This window comes from Megascapheus bottae, chromosome 18, assembly GCF_031878675.1.
Source record: "Megascapheus bottae isolate mThoBot1 chromosome 18, mThoBot2.hap1, whole genome shotgun sequence".
In the NCBI taxonomy this organism is placed as follows: Eukaryota; Metazoa; Chordata; class Mammalia; order Rodentia; family Geomyidae; genus Megascapheus; species Megascapheus bottae.
The window spans coordinates 33,611,279-33,626,004 of NC_143526.1; the positions used below are offsets into that span (position 1 = coordinate 33,611,279).

General features: G+C 54.8%; 2 protein-coding genes across 2 annotated transcripts in view; both read left to right on the forward strand.

The window, feature by feature from the left end:
• Positions 1 to 4,129: 4,129 nt before the first annotated feature.
• On the forward strand, positions 4,130 to 8,652 carry Slc32a1 (solute carrier family 32 member 1). The gene is made up of 2 exons (XM_090352853.1): positions 4,130 to 5,035; positions 7,204 to 8,652. Exons 1-2 carry the CDS (start codon positions 4,643 to 4,645, stop codon positions 8,389 to 8,391), a joined length of 1,581 nt encoding a protein of 526 aa, XP_090208979.1. The 5' UTR covers positions 4,130 to 4,642; the 3' UTR covers positions 8,392 to 8,652.
• Positions 8,653 to 12,908: 4,256 nt separating this feature from the next.
• The window catches only part of Actr5 (actin related protein 5), a 13,731-nt gene continuing 11,913 nt past the window's right edge, over positions 12,909 to 14,726 (forward strand). Inside the window, exons 1-2 of the mRNA XM_090352353.1 lie at positions 12,909 to 13,465; positions 14,698 to 14,726. The exon at positions 14,698 to 14,726 is cut by the window's right edge and continues 201 nt beyond it. Of these exons, the coding sequence (XP_090208479.1) occupies positions 13,097 to 13,465; positions 14,698 to 14,726 (398 nt within the window). The 5' untranslated portion in view covers positions 12,909 to 13,096. The remainder of the gene's footprint in view (positions 13,466 to 14,697) is intronic.

Below are 14,726 nucleotides of genomic sequence, written 5' to 3' on the forward strand. Positions count from 1 at the left end.
GTACCCACAGCTCTGGTCCCTGGCTCCGGGGGATGGACCCAGAAGACCCTGCTTCATAGGGCTTGGCAGAAGTCCTGGAAGCCCCTCACCCACTCTTTTCCAGGAAAGCCAGGTCACCTAAGACAGTGAGATCCTAGGTGGTTCTGAAAGAAGTCACTCTCTCCCAGGCTGGGCCATAGCAGCAACAACCACCTCCCCATATGCTCGCCCTCCCAAGGGAAGGCTTCGGTACCTTGGCATCTTTTGTAGTCCTTTGTGTCCTGCTGGCTGATGACTCTGTCTCCTTCCTCTCTGACCTCTTCTTATTTGTTCCTTTAAATGTCCCCTGTCCCCTTTATCCTTTGTTCCATCTTCTTCCCCTTCAGTGGTCACCTGGGGTCATTTTGTCTGTTGGCCTCAGCGTGAATGTGTATGTTCTTGTGTCTGTCATTATATGATTTTCCATGTTTGCATTTGTTCTTATACTGCCATGTGTCTAAGCCTGTTATCTGGGTGACTGCCCTCACGGAGGGATCCTGCTTTCTTTGTGTGAAAGCCAGGATTGGTAACAAATTGTGTGCATGTATCTGTGTGCCTGCCTGTTCTTGAACCTGTGTGTGTTGAACCTTCAGCCTGTATGTGGTTTCTCATTTCCTTGTGCAACTGTCAATTGTGTTGTCATTGTGTGCACTTGTGTGTGTGTGTGTGTGTGTGTGTGAGAGAGAGAGAGAGAGAGAGAGAGAGAGAGAGAGAGAGAGAGAGAGAGAGAGAGAGAGAGAGAGAGAGAACATATGTAGATGTTGTATTTTAGTTCAGGGGAGCAGGCTGTGTTGATTTCTTTTGGTAGAGGGTGCACCCCAAGAGGATACACAGCCCAGACCATCCTATTACCAGCTAGGTAAGTCATCACCTCTTTACCTGAGGCCACCAGCCAGGTCCCTTGTCCTCTGTCCTCCTGATTCTATTCTTGTCTCTCCAGATTAGCTTAAGACAGAAAAGGTTAGGCACACAGGCAACAAAGACAAAGAGCATCACGTTTAAACTCATTCAGACTACAGACCCAATCACAGGGCTTTTCTTTCATAATCGCTCCCCCTCCACACACACACACACACACACACACACACACACACACACACACAATGAGAAATGACATTTGGAGGCTGAAACAACAGCAATTGTAAAACATTTGAATCATAAATATTAGATACTTGGCACATGCTAGGCATTTCATATGCAATATCTCATCAGATTCTGCCACTATATCTAGAAACCTGTTAGTCTCTCACTTTAGGGATGAGAAAATGAGGATAAGAAAGGGTAAACTATGTGGTTACATAGCTCATACACAATGAAGCAGGATTTCCCCACCAACCCTGAGCTGCTTGGGAGCTGCAATGGCAGCCTTTAGCCTGGGAAGAGGTATTTATAACAAACAGCAGGAAAAAAGATAAAGGCCTTCCTTCTCCAACTAGTAACAACTCCTTGTAGTGAGGGACTAAGATCTGACTTTGAATTTTATTTCTTTGTACAGTGAGAGAGTCAAATATTAAACAACAATTGGAGACAGGATGGAGTGGTAGGGAGGGAGTATCAGAATTCCTGGGTTCCAGCTTTCATTGGGGTTCTGTGTGACCTTGAATAGGGGCACTTCATTGCACAAGTGTATGTTTGCTTCTCTATAAAATGAGTGCGCAGGCCAGGAGTGTGGCCTAGTGGTAGATTGCTTGCCTAGCTTGCATGAAGACCTAGGTTCGATTCCTTGGTACCATATACGTAAAAAAAGCCAGGGCCCAGGAGTTTGGCTTAGTGGTAAAGTGCTTGCCTAGCTTACACGAAGACCTGGGTTTGATTCCTCAGTGCCACATACATAGAAAAAGCCGGAAGTGGTGCTGTGGCTCAAGTGGTAGAGCTCTAGCCTTGAGAAAGCCCAAGGACAGTGCTCAGCCCCTAAGCTCAAGCCCCAGGACTGGCAATAATAATAATAATAATAATAGTAATAATAATAATAATATAATGAGTGTGCAAGGAAGGCTCTCCTCAAATCTTAAGCATGACAATTATTGACTCAGTTCCCAGGTCTCAATAACTGGGGTTGGGGAATGTAGGTAAGGACCTTGATTTCATGGTTTTGGTAATTCCCACAATAGCCACAACAGTCACATGCATAGTAACCGACAGCGAAAAGATGCATTGAGTGAACAAATAAGCAAATGACCCCATTTCCCTGAGATGAACTAACATCACAGCCTACCTGAGTGCTTGATGGGAACAAACATCATAAAAGAGGAAAGGGAAGGTAAAGCACTTGGGCCTCACTTGTCCAGGAAGACACTGATGGCCATCTCAAGGCCTGAGTAGGTGGGTGGGGGGTGAGGGACAAGGACATTCAGTCCTAACCCAGATCAGATCATACAGCTAAGCAATTCTACCTGGAAGAGAGGGCAGGGAGAAGGTGGTGGTGGTGAGATGGAGAGCAAAGGCACCCCTGTCACTGGGGATTGGACAGTTCTCTGGGTTGGGAGGTCCATTCTAGTTCAAGCCTGTTTGGGAGACCAGATCACTGTCTAGCAGGAATGAATCCAACCATGAATTAAAATGAGTGTCTTTGGGGAAAGGCTCTATAGAGAGGTCTTGTTTTATTTAGTTGAGGATTTTTGTTTGTTTGTTTGTTTGTTTGTGTTTGCCTGAAGTTGAAAGAGGATTCTTGGGCTAGGGGAGGGTTTCTGCATTTGGGAAATGGGAGCTTTTTCCCAGCTCCTACTGGGGATTTAGGAGGAGCATTTCTGCCCCGTGCAATGGAGATCTCTTGTCTAGAGGTGCTTGTGATGGAGGAGTCTGTCTTGTCCTAGCAGCTCCAATTGGTTGGTCAAGGCCCTCGGGCCGCCCTACTTGTGCGCTGATGTGAACTAATCCAGAAATACTTCAGGGAAGGAAGAGACTGGGGTTCCCTCGGAAAGGGGCCTCTAGAGAGGAGACCTGGTGATGTCCTTTACCTTTACCTTCTGCTTCTCCTCCCTACCTCAAGCACAGCTCTGCTTCTCTCGCTAGTCTGGGGCTGCCACGTTGAAAGCTGTGGTTTACTAGGTCCAGCTGGGGACCTAGGCAGGGAGGGACACACACGGAACAGGAGACCTGCGTGGAGACAACTGAAAGGGACTCATGGCTGGGGAGGGGGACAAACACCTGCGTTCGAGACACACACACACACACACACACACACACACACACACACACACACACACACACACCAGCACACTAGCTCTGTGAGCACACTAGCTCCAATGCAGATGAAGCTCTATACACGGTGACGGAATCTCACCCTCGGAGTTCGCACCAGTCGATCCCACAAACCTTGTCTGATGTAATATTTGTCTTTGTCTCTGAATCTGCTTCTAATTCGTGGGGAGCACACACGCGCACCACACTCCACAGAAAGCCCCAGGCTCCGGGTCAGGCTGGGCCAGGCTGAGCGCGCTAGCGACTGCCGTGCGCTCCAAACCCGTCTTTCCTCCGCGCGCGCGCACACCGGCTGCGTCTCTCTCGGAAAGGGCTTTCACAAACCCCTGTCGGGGCGCATCCTCACGGTACTGCTTCTTTCCAGGTCTCTCCCGAACGAAAAGAACAATAAAAAAATTTTTTAAGTCAACATTTAGCCTCCATTCTCCGAATTTGTGCAGCGCGATTGGTGGTGAGCCCCAAGAATGGCCTCCATCGCAGCGTCCCCAGACGCACCAAGGCAGTCCAGGTGATCCAGCCCAGGGCTTGGACATCCATCCACCCATCCTTGAGTGTGATCAATGGATTCCAAGGTGGATTTGTGGCCAGGTTTAGGAACCTGGAAGGAGCGCCAGGGAGACAAACCCGCGCCTAGACGGCCCCGCTTCCCCCGGAGCGAGCAATCGCGTGTCCCGATGGCTTTCTGGGAGCCCGGATCTGTCCTAAAGCTACAAACTCGGGGGCCCCCCTCCAAGGTTCCCGGACATTGGAGGGTTGGCCGTGGGCGGGAACCGTGTGAATCGGCCCACCCCGAACCCCTCCTTCCCTGCAGCGGCGAAGTGGGAAGGGCTAGATCGCAGCTTAGCCCCTCCTCCAGAAATGCAGCACTGGCCTCCCCCCCACCCCGTTCCCCTCCAGCCGCCAGCCCAAGGGCGCCCTTCTCTCGCCCGTCTCCCCCTTCGGAATTCCTCCGAGCCCCCCTTCTCGCCCATTCTCCCCTTCCTCACGACCCCTGGCTCTGAGAGTTTTCCCTTCTCCGTCCCCCCCCCCCCATCCCCCGCCGCCTGACTTCGAGGGGCGGGAGCGCCCGGGGCTGCGCACGGGTGGGGGCGCCGCGCCAGCCCCGCGTAGCGGCTCTGACGCCGCCGCCGCCGCCGCCCTCCGCAGCCCAGCCCCGAGCCCCGCGGCAGCTCTGCAGTGCACTAGCCGCCACCGCCGCCGCAGCCGCCGCCGCCAGCGCTCGGCCGGTCCCGCCGCTAATCTGCCCGGTCCAACGACAGACGTCCGGACAGGGTCATGAGCCAGGGCGCCCCGAGGCGCCGCAGGTATAGCGAACGGAGATAGCAGCCTGGGACCACCCCCCGCCCCAGCCGTCTCGTGGTCTTGACCCGCGCCCGCCGCGTCCCCGGTCCCTTCTGTCCTTTCCGCGGGCCCCGCCGCCGCCATGGCCACCTTACTCCGCAGCAAGCTGTCCAATGTGGCGACGTCCGTGTCTAACAAATCCCAGGCCAAGGTGAGCGGCATGTTTGCCAGGATGGGTTTTCAGGCGGCCACGGACGAGGAGGCGGTGGGCTTCGCGCACTGCGACGACCTCGACTTCGAGCACCGACAGGGCCTACAGATGGACATCTTGAAAGCCGAGGGCGAACCCGGCGGGGACCAGGGGCCCGAGCCGCCCGTCGAGGGAGACATCCATTACCAACGCGGCGACGGCGGTCCGCTGCCACCCTCGGGATCCAAGGACCAGGCCCTGGGGGCTGGGGGCGAGTTTGGGGGCCACGACAAGCCCAAGATCACGGCGTGGGAGGCGGGCTGGAACGTGACCAACGCCATCCAGGTGAGCGCGGGATTCCTACCTCTGCCTGCCGCCTTCCTCACCCCAGCTCCCCCCCCGTCAGGCTCTGCCCCCGCACAAAGCCCACGGAGATATCGACTCGATGCCCCCCCCTCCGGTGGTGTCCCTCGGCCCTCCTCCCCAAGCTTCGGGACAGCGCGGCTGGGGTTGGGGTGGGTGACCCTCGTCCAGAGGCGCAGTAACCTTCCCCTGGGGAGGGGAGGGTTGTGGGAGGGGGAGAGGAGGGAGAATGAAAATCAGGGTTGGCGGGAAGAACCGTGCCTTGGATTTCCGAATGGATTCACGGCTGCGTTTTCTTTTCTTTTTTTTGCGGGGGGGTTAGGGGGGAGAGGCCTGGACGCGCGCGCCTGGGGTGTGGAGACGCGGAGTTGGGAGCTCCTCCCACGACACACATGCACACAGCTTGCACACCTACAAAGGCAGCGACACCTGCCCCCCTCCTCCTTCGCCACGCACAAACACGCACAAATCACAGGATTACTCATCAATACACCTGCACACATTGCACCCACCTCCACCCACCTCCCACCCCTCCAGGACGCAAGCACGTACCGTGCCCGCGCAGGCCTCCACGCAGGCACCCCAGACAGACAGGTCGAAGGGGCTCTCCCAGGTGTATGTCTCCCACTGAAGACTGGCAGCCACGAGAACACAGGCACGCCTAGGCTCCCTGGGACTCCAGCTCTGCAGCCACGCGCGCGTGTGCACACACACACACCCTTCTGATACGAAATCCCGGCTGCACCGCAGACGTCTGCGCCTCCACGTGACCCCAGCATAGCCCCCTCCCGAGGCTGAGAACAGCCATCGGTCTAGCCACCGCTTCCCCCTTACTCCCAGCCCCCAGAACCAGCCCCAGCTTCCCATCAAGGCGCGGGACTCCCCGCCAAGGGGTTGGGAGTCGTTCAAAACGACTCGGGGAACTGGCCAGGGGTGACAGGTCTGAGGTTCCGGGGCGGAAAAGACCTCAGGCCCCGCTCCTTCGTGTTCTCGGGCTGTGCCCCGCGGGCATCCTGGGAACCCAGGTTCGTTGAGGCGCAGAATGCAGTTTTTCTGGCAGCTGAAGGCGCGTTGGGGTTGCTCCAGTCCACTGACTTTGCGAGTGGGGCTCCTGGTGGTATAGCTCCAGGGCACCTCCTGCCCCAGACAGGGCGAGTGGGCCTTGACAGTCTAGGGGGCGAGATTGGGGTGGGGTGGGGGCCTCCTCTTCGTTGTTGCCATGCCTTCCCGCAGTCGTTTTCAAGACCCAGTTCTGTAGACCAAGGGAGAAGATAGGGCCGTAGGCTGGAGGCGTTCGGGCCTCCAGGACTCGGGGTTTCGTTGGCTTTCCTTCCACCCCTCTAACTCCTAAACCCTCATCCCGTATTCTGGCCGGCCCAACACCTCAGCTTCGGGTAACTAGACTCCCGCCGGGGTGGGTTTCCCCGCGGCGATGGTCCTTCCACCCGGCCCGTCTCTACCACTCCTGCCCTCGCGCGGTGCGCCCCAGCCGCGATCTAGGACGAAGGGTGTTCCCCATCCTACTTTCTACCCCCCCCCCAATCTCTGAAGCCCCGGCCTCCCGGCTTCTTCAGAGCACTGCCACATCCCCCTCCCTCCCCCTCAGCGGCATCCCCGTGGCTCCTCCCCCCACCTTCCGCCTCTCTCCCCCGTCTGCCTCCCTCTTTTTCCTCCCACGGCCGCCTCTTGTTTGGCCCTTTAGGCGCCCGCGCTTCCCTCCTCAGCGCCCATCCCATTCCACCCACCATAGACGCAGCTGCGCCCACTCTTCCTCGTAGGTCCCGGCCCGGCGATCTGTCTTTTCTGACCTCGCTCCTGATTCTAGGCTCAAGAACCCCCCCCCCACCAACCAAGTATCTTATATTGTCCCTCCCTTCAGCACGCCCCCTCTAATTCCCACTTTTCCTTCTCGATTCCACCCTTGCACACTTTCCACGTAGACTCCACACTCAGTCCTCTTTCACACACACACCCCATTCCAACCCACCCACCCTGAATCTCTGCGGCCTGGGGATTGAGGAACCATTTTGGCTCTTCTCCGCGCCCCCTAGCGATCGCTGCAGGCCGCACCCCCTCCCCCAGGACCCTCCTCTTCCCCGAGCCCTTGTCCGCGGTCGCGCCACGCATCCGGTTGCTTCTCTGCTCCCCAGGGCATGTTCGTGCTGGGCCTACCCTACGCCATCCTTCACGGCGGCTACCTGGGGTTGTTTCTCATCATCTTCGCCGCCGTGGTGTGCTGCTACACGGGCAAGATCCTCATCGCGTGCCTGTACGAGGAGAACGAGGACGGCGAGGTGGTGCGCGTGCGGGACTCGTACGTGGCCATCGCCAACGCGTGCTGCGCGCCGCGCTTCCCCACGCTGGGCGGCCGCGTGGTCAACGTGGCGCAGATCATCGAGCTGGTGATGACCTGCATCCTGTACGTGGTGGTGAGCGGCAACCTCATGTACAACAGCTTCCCGGGGTTGCCCGTGTCGCAGAAGTCCTGGTCCATCATCGCCACGGCGGTGCTGCTGCCCTGCGCCTTCCTGAAGAACCTCAAGGCCGTGTCCAAGTTCAGTCTGCTGTGCACCCTGGCTCACTTCGTCATCAACATCCTGGTCATCGCCTACTGCCTGTCGCGGGCGCGCGACTGGGCCTGGGAGAAGGTCAAGTTCTACATCGACGTCAAGAAGTTCCCCATCTCCATCGGCATCATCGTGTTCAGCTACACCTCGCAGATCTTCCTGCCTTCCCTGGAGGGGAACATGCAGCAGCCCAGCGAGTTCCACTGCATGATGAACTGGACGCACATCGCCGCCTGCGTGCTCAAGGGCCTCTTCGCGCTAGTCGCCTATCTCACCTGGGCCGACGAGACCAAGGAGGTCATTACGGATAACCTGCCCGGCTCCATCCGCGCCGTGGTCAACATCTTTCTGGTCGCCAAAGCGCTGTTGTCCTACCCGCTGCCCTTCTTCGCCGCCGTCGAGGTGCTGGAGAAGTCGCTCTTCCAGGAAGGCAACCGCGCCTTCTTCCCGGCCTGCTACGGCGGCGACGGGCGCCTCAAGTCGTGGGGGCTGACGCTGCGCTGCGCCCTGGTGGTCTTCACGCTGCTCATGGCCATCTACGTGCCGCACTTCGCGCTGCTCATGGGCCTCACCGGCAGCCTGACGGGCGCCGGCCTCTGCTTCCTGCTGCCCAGCCTCTTCCACCTGCGGCTGCTCTGGCGCAAGCTGTTGTGGCACCAAGTCTTCTTCGACGTCGCCATCTTCGTCATCGGTGGCATCTGCAGCGTGTCCGGCTTCGTGCATTCCCTCGAGGGCCTGATCGAGGCCTACCGAACCAACGCGGAGGACTAGGGCTCCGGAACCCGCCTGGACTGAGCCCACCCCTCCCCTCCCCTCCCTCCCCCCCTCCCCCAGCCACGGCCCTGCGCGCCCGCGCCGCCGCGCTTGGGAAGCCAAGCTTTAAACATCTCGGGTTCCCAGTTCCTGATTTCCTGGGGGGTCTGAGGGGGGTGGGAGGGGATCCACGACCCATCGCGTCTGCGTTTGTTGTTCTCTCTTTCCCATAACACCCTAAAAAAAATGTTTTTGAGGGGGGAGGAGGCGGGGTGCGTTTGCGGGTGGTGTTTTCGGCTCCTCCTGGAGGGGCTGCAGTCGTGGAGGAGGGGCGGGTAGGACGGGAGGGAGGAGGGGCGCAGTTCGCAGGCGTGGCGACTTGACCTTGGGAAGTGGGGGTGGGGCGGGGACATTTCTCAGCCACCTCGTGCTCGGAATCTACCGCTTCCAGTCATTTCCAAGCCAAGCGTGCTTCCCATCCCCAGACACATTTCAACCACCTTGTAGCCGGCGGAGGGGGTCAAGACTGACCGGGAAATTTCCATGTCGGGTGGGCGGATTTTCCTTGGGCAAAGCTGGGAAGGGGGGGGGACAGGCGAGGGCCCCCCCCCCGGTTTGCCTCCCCGGTGTGTTCAGGAATCCAAACTCATCTTGTGCAGTTTATCAGATTGTGGAACTGTTCTACTGTGCGTGTGGTGTGCTCGTGGTGAATAAGATGAAATGTATATCAGAAAAAAAAATCTATCTCTAGAGTGCGGTGCATAATTATATATACATATATATATATCCGCAAAATAAAGAAGAAACAAAGACTCGCACGGCCTCCTGTCAGTTCTGCCCATTCACACCGGCCGCGTTTGGATGACTGACTGGTTGGGGACCCCACCCCTTGAAGACTGGGTGAAGCTGGAGAGGATGAAGGAAGGAGCTGCTGGGGTTAAAGGGTCTGGGGAGAGCGTTGGGGTTAGTTCACGTTCTGGAGGAGGCTCTGCAAGTGAGGGGAGAGGGGAGTGGGATGGAGTGGGAAGAGTTGGTATAAGGTAGCAGCTGAGTGGGGGCTCCTGCCAGTAATCCTAACTACTCAAGGTGCTGGGCACCCAAGGATCACAGCTGGAAGCCAGTCCAGGCAGAAAGTCTGTGAGACTCTAACCTAAGAACCAGAAGTGGAGGTTGGCTCAAATGATAAAAGACCAGCCTTCAGCCAAATCAGAATCAGAGGAAGGAAGCCCCTGGTTCAAGTAGCACTACTAGCATAGGACAGAAATAACAGAAACAAAACCAGCTGGACAAAATTTGATCTGAGTCTCTTACATTCCAATGCTTTAAAAATGGGGATCTGTGCATGTATGGAAAAAAACTCCTATAGATTTATTCAACTTTTTTCCCCCCAGTCCTAGGGCTTGAATTCAGGGTCTGGGCACTGTCCTTGGACAGCTTTTTCAATGTATGTGGTACCAAGGAATTGAATGCATGCTAGGCAAGCACTCTACTACCACTGGGCCAAACTCCCAGCCTCTTTCTTCTTCTCCTTCTCCTTCTCCTTTTTCTTCTTCTTCTTCCTCCTCTTCCTCCTCCTAGGGCGAACTAAGGGCCTGGGAGTTGTGCCTGAGCTCTTCAGCTCAAGGCTATTGCCCCACTCCTTGAGCCACGGTGCCACGTCTGGTTCTCTGGTGGTTAATTGGAGATAAGGCTCTCAAGGTCTTCAGTGCCCGGGCTGGCTTTGAACTGTGATCCTCAGATCTCAGCCTCCTGAGTAGGTAGGACTACAGGCTGAGCCACTCTGGCCAACTCAACTTCTTTTTTAATAATGCCTTCCTAAGTAGCTCAGGATGGGACAAAAGCTCTACAAATTTATTCAACTTTTTAAATTTTGTCAAGGTGATGTACAGAGAGGTTACAGTTACATACATAATGTTTGACATTTCTTGTCAACCATTGTTACCCTCCTCACGTTTTTCTCCCACTTTCCTTCAATCCTCAACCAACCCTCTCTCCAAGTTCAACAATTTTTTTTAAAAACAGGGACATTTTTCTAAGTAGTTCCGACTGAAGCAGAACTGGAGATTTACCTCAGCCTCTTGCCTGTTGGGGTTACAGGTGGGTGCCAGGATACTGCCATTTTATTGACAGCTCGTGAGGGGTAGAGCAATGTTGGGTGCCAAAAAAAAAAACCCAAACAGCCTGTCCTCCTGGAGATTTTTCTGTCCAGCAGGTGGGAGCCAGGCAATTAACCCAAGACAAGCAGAAATTCACATCTGCAGATGGTGAGGAAAACTATAAAGGAGTAGGTGTGTATCTCTCCCCACCGCCACCCCCATATCAAGCAGATCTTTCAGGCAACTCTCATCCAGGGTCACCAGGCCACAAGTCCAAGAGGAGGTTTATACCACCTGGCAAAAAGAGATCACACCATTACTAGATCAACAGCCATGTGAGTTCTAGTTTACCCATTTGTGCAGACTGTCCAAAAATGCTCATTTCTGGATTACCTAAAAGGTCCAGTGGATCCAGATCCCAGAGGCAGACTCTACCCTGCCTTCAGGATAGGTTCTGGGACATAAGGAGCTGGGAATGTAGGGTGATGAGGCTGTACAGGGTCTCCCTCACTGTGAGAGAAGCTACCACAGAGGCACAGGTGATTTGAGAAAGAATCAGTGAGTGCCCAAGTAAGGGGTTCACATCTCTCTGCAGGAGAAGGAGGGGGACAAAGGGAGGGGGAGAGAAAAAGGAGGATGAGAAAGAGAGAAGAAAATGAGAATGTAAAAAAAAATGTGTGAGCTGGGGATGTGTGTATATTGTGAGCATGCTCTGTGGTCATGCACTTGAGATGCAGGTGACCTTGCATCATTCCAGTTCTGAGAGTAGAAGGGGAAGGGTAACTCCTCCTATGAATGTCAGTGCCCTCAGCAGCTCTGACTCCTTAAACAGGACATGTGTGATTTCCACTGCGCATGTCGCCTAATTCCCTTTTGTTACTATACTTCTGTGTTCAGATTCTAGGAGAGTCCAAAGAGATCTCAGTTTCCTAGCCCCCATGATTACTGGTGTCTTCCAGACCTGGAGAGAGATGGCACTGACTGTTCAGTGATCCTATCTGGCCCTCCTGGGTGCCTAGGGCTTTGTCCTCCTAATTCTACCAGATGTAAGTAGAGAGCTGCTTTTGGGTGGGTCAACTACCCAGCATTTCCAGCCCTGGAATGTTATTGCTGCAACTCAGGCAGGAAACTTGCTGAGACTTTTTTTTAAATCTGTCCTGGGGCTTGAACACTGGGCCTAAGTGCTGTCTCTGAGACTTTGTACTCAAGGCTAGCACACCCTACGACTTTGAGCCATAGCTCTACTTCTATTTTTTTAAGTGGTTAATTATAGATAAGAATCTCATGGACTTTCCTGCCCTGGCTGATTTCAAACTGGGATCCTTAGATTTCAGCCTCCTGAGTAGCTAGGATTATAGGTGTGAATCACTAACACCCAGCATCCTTAAGTCTTCTGTCTCTATCAAAACAGCCAGAAGTCAGCTGTGGCTCAAGTGTAGAGTGCCACAAAATCTCTGGCACAGCAATCCCCTCACACCTCCCTCCCCTCACACACAGTGAATAGAGCTGAGTTCTGGTGGCTCACTCTTGTAATCCTATCTATGCTGTAGGCAGAGATCTGAGGATTACAATTGTAGTTCAAGTTCAAAGATAGTCTCTTCAGACAAATCCTGAGACTCTTATCTCCAATTAACAAGCAAAAGCCAGAGCTGGAAGTAGAGTCAAGTGCTAGAGCACCAGCTTGGAACAGAGAAGGCTAACAGAGTGTGAGATCCTTAGTTCAACTTCCCCAGAAAATGAAAGGAACAAAACATAGGGGGAAAAGGAAGTACTTTCGATTCTAAAGCAAATTTACTTTAGAATGTAGAATTTAAAAGCAGAATTTAGCCAGAATTTCAATCAAGTTCTGGGCTAGACCAAAGGCGTTTAAAGTTCTCAAAATTTAACCTTGTGTTCTGGAAGCTACTGGAAAAGCTACTGAAAAAGAAGAGTAAGCCAAGAGAGAGTTTAGATAAGATAGGAAAAATGCAGCAGGAGAATCTCAAGGTGATGTAGACTAAGCAAGAACCCAGGATGGCAGCTACATTTGAAGCTTTGGTGAGAAAACGCAGTGTGTCGGGAGTTAAATGCACATATTTTTAAATTTTGAGACTATACATACTGAAGGTGCACAAATACTAAGTGGACAGCTTGATGAATTTCACAAAGAGATTGCCTCGGCCAGGCCAGGGAACACCACTAGAACAACGGCAAACATCATCACCACCCCAGCATTTGGATTCTTATCTTCTGGACAGCCCAGAGGGAAATGCCTGGGGGGCGGGGCCGTGAGGTTCGTTCCCGGAAGTGGGCGTGGCTATCAAAAGAGGCGGTGGCCGGTTGGAAGCCACGAAGGGCGTGGCCTAACGGCGCTCCGCACGGGAGGCGGGGCTTCCTGGCCAGCAGTCCAATGAGAGCGAAGGAGCGTGGTTAAGCCTACTTTGTTGGGGGGGCGGGGACGAGCTAGGATTTATGGGGCTGAGAGGTCTCGAGTGCTGACGAGGCCGCCAGAGGCAAGTGAGGGGAGGTGCGACGGCTGCCCGGGCTGCTGAAGGGTGTGAGACACTTCAAGGATCTAGCCGCTCAACGTCACGCCGCGGAACAGGAGCCGAGCGTTCGGCGTGAGGGGCGGAGCCGGCCGCGCCAAGATGGCGGCGAACGTGTTCCCGTTCCGCGACGCCCGCGCCGCGCCGGATCCCGTGCCTGAGGCTGAGCCGGTGGCTCCCGGGCCGCTGCCGCTGGTGCTGGACAACGGGTCTTTCCAGGCCCGCGCTGGCTGGGCGTGCCCGGGGGGAGACCCGGGCCCGGAGCCGCGCCTGCAGTTCCGCGCGGTGTGCGCCCGCGGGCGGGGCGCGGCGCGGGGCGGGGCGGGCCCGCAGGTGGGCCACGCGCTGGGGAGCCTGGAGCCGCTGCGCTGGATGCTGCGCTCGCCCTTCGACCGCAACGTGCCCGTCAACCTGGAGCTGCAGGAGCTGCTGCTCGACTACAGCTTCCAGCACCTGGGTGTCTCCTCGCAGGTGAGGGCGCGGTGGGCGTCGGCCTAGCTGCCTCTCGCGGAGCTCGGGCGGGCCCTGGCCTGGGTCCGGCGCCGGGCGGAGGTCTCCTGAACCCTCCGGTGTCGTTTCGGTCGCTCGGAATGCATCTGTGATGCTTGCAGAAAACTTTTCCGTGGCTAATGCAAAGATACTTGTAATCAGAAGGAGGAACTGCGGGTTTGTTTTGCTTGCTCGTTTCAATGAGATGGGTAGGGCGGGGCTCTTGGAGAAAGCGATTAGGAGTCATCTAATCTCCGTGGTAGGCCAGGGTGAAGGGGAGCTATCCGGGAAAGGTACTGGCTGGAAGATGTCAGCGAGGTAGACCTTGTAGCTTTGTGCTCTGTAACATGAAATAAGAAGTGTTGCACTTGAGGTACTGAGCAGAGCAATGCTGTGACCTGTATTGCCAAAGGATCTCTAGGGCTATGTGGAGAGTGAGCTGTCATTGAAATAGGGGGACTGGGAAGAGTCTTGTTTGTTGATTTGTTTTTTTTTTTTTTTCCACTAATCCACACGCTGGAGCTATCTCCAAGATAAAGCTACCACAATTTAGTAAGTTTGGATAAGGCCTGTCTAAATAGCCTTAAGCCCATCCGACTTTGATATTTTCCAAAATGAAGTCCAGTACACATGAGATGGATTTTTTTGTTTGTTTGGTCGGTGGAAGGGTTTGAACACTAGGGTTGGATGTTGTCCCTGAGCTCTTCAGCTCAGGGCTGTCACTGCCACTTGAGCCACAGTGCTATTTCTGGTTTTCTAGTGGTAAATTGGAGGTAAGAGTCTCACAGACTTTCATGCCTAAGATGGCTTTGAACCGTGATTCTCAGATCTCAGCCTCCTGAGTAGCTAGTTAGGATCACAGGCGCCTGGCAAAATGGGTTGGTTTTTTTTTTTTTTGCCAGTCCTGGGCTTGAGCTCAGGGTCTGAGCACTGTCCTTGGGCTTTCTCAAGGCTAGAGCTCTACCACTTGAGCCTCAGTACCACTTGCCGCTTTTTTCTATAGATGTGGTACCAGGGAATCAAACCGGGGTCTTCGCTGCATGAGAGGCAAGCACTCTACCACTAGGCCCAACTCCTGGCCCCTGAAAGGGATGTTTTATATTTACTTCTAAACAGGCTTTTACTTATACCTGCGAGGCATATCTGGCTCTATAATAAGAATTTGAGGCTCTATCTGTTGTTACTCAGCAGTTTGACCTTTTCTTTCAAAGTAGGGTTGTGTGGATCATCCCATCGTTTTGAC

What these genes read in the sequence shown, in the direction of transcription:
- Slc32a1 (XM_090352853.1), top strand. Translation starts at nt 4,643, where the DNA reads ATGGCCACCTTACTCCGCAGCAAGCTGTCCAATGTGGCGACGTCCGTG. An exon ending in ACGTGACCAACGCCATCCAG is followed by an intron (nt 5,036 to 7,203) that starts GTGAGCGCGGGA and finishes TCTGCTCCCCAG; the next exon opens with GGCATGTTCGTGCTGGGCCT.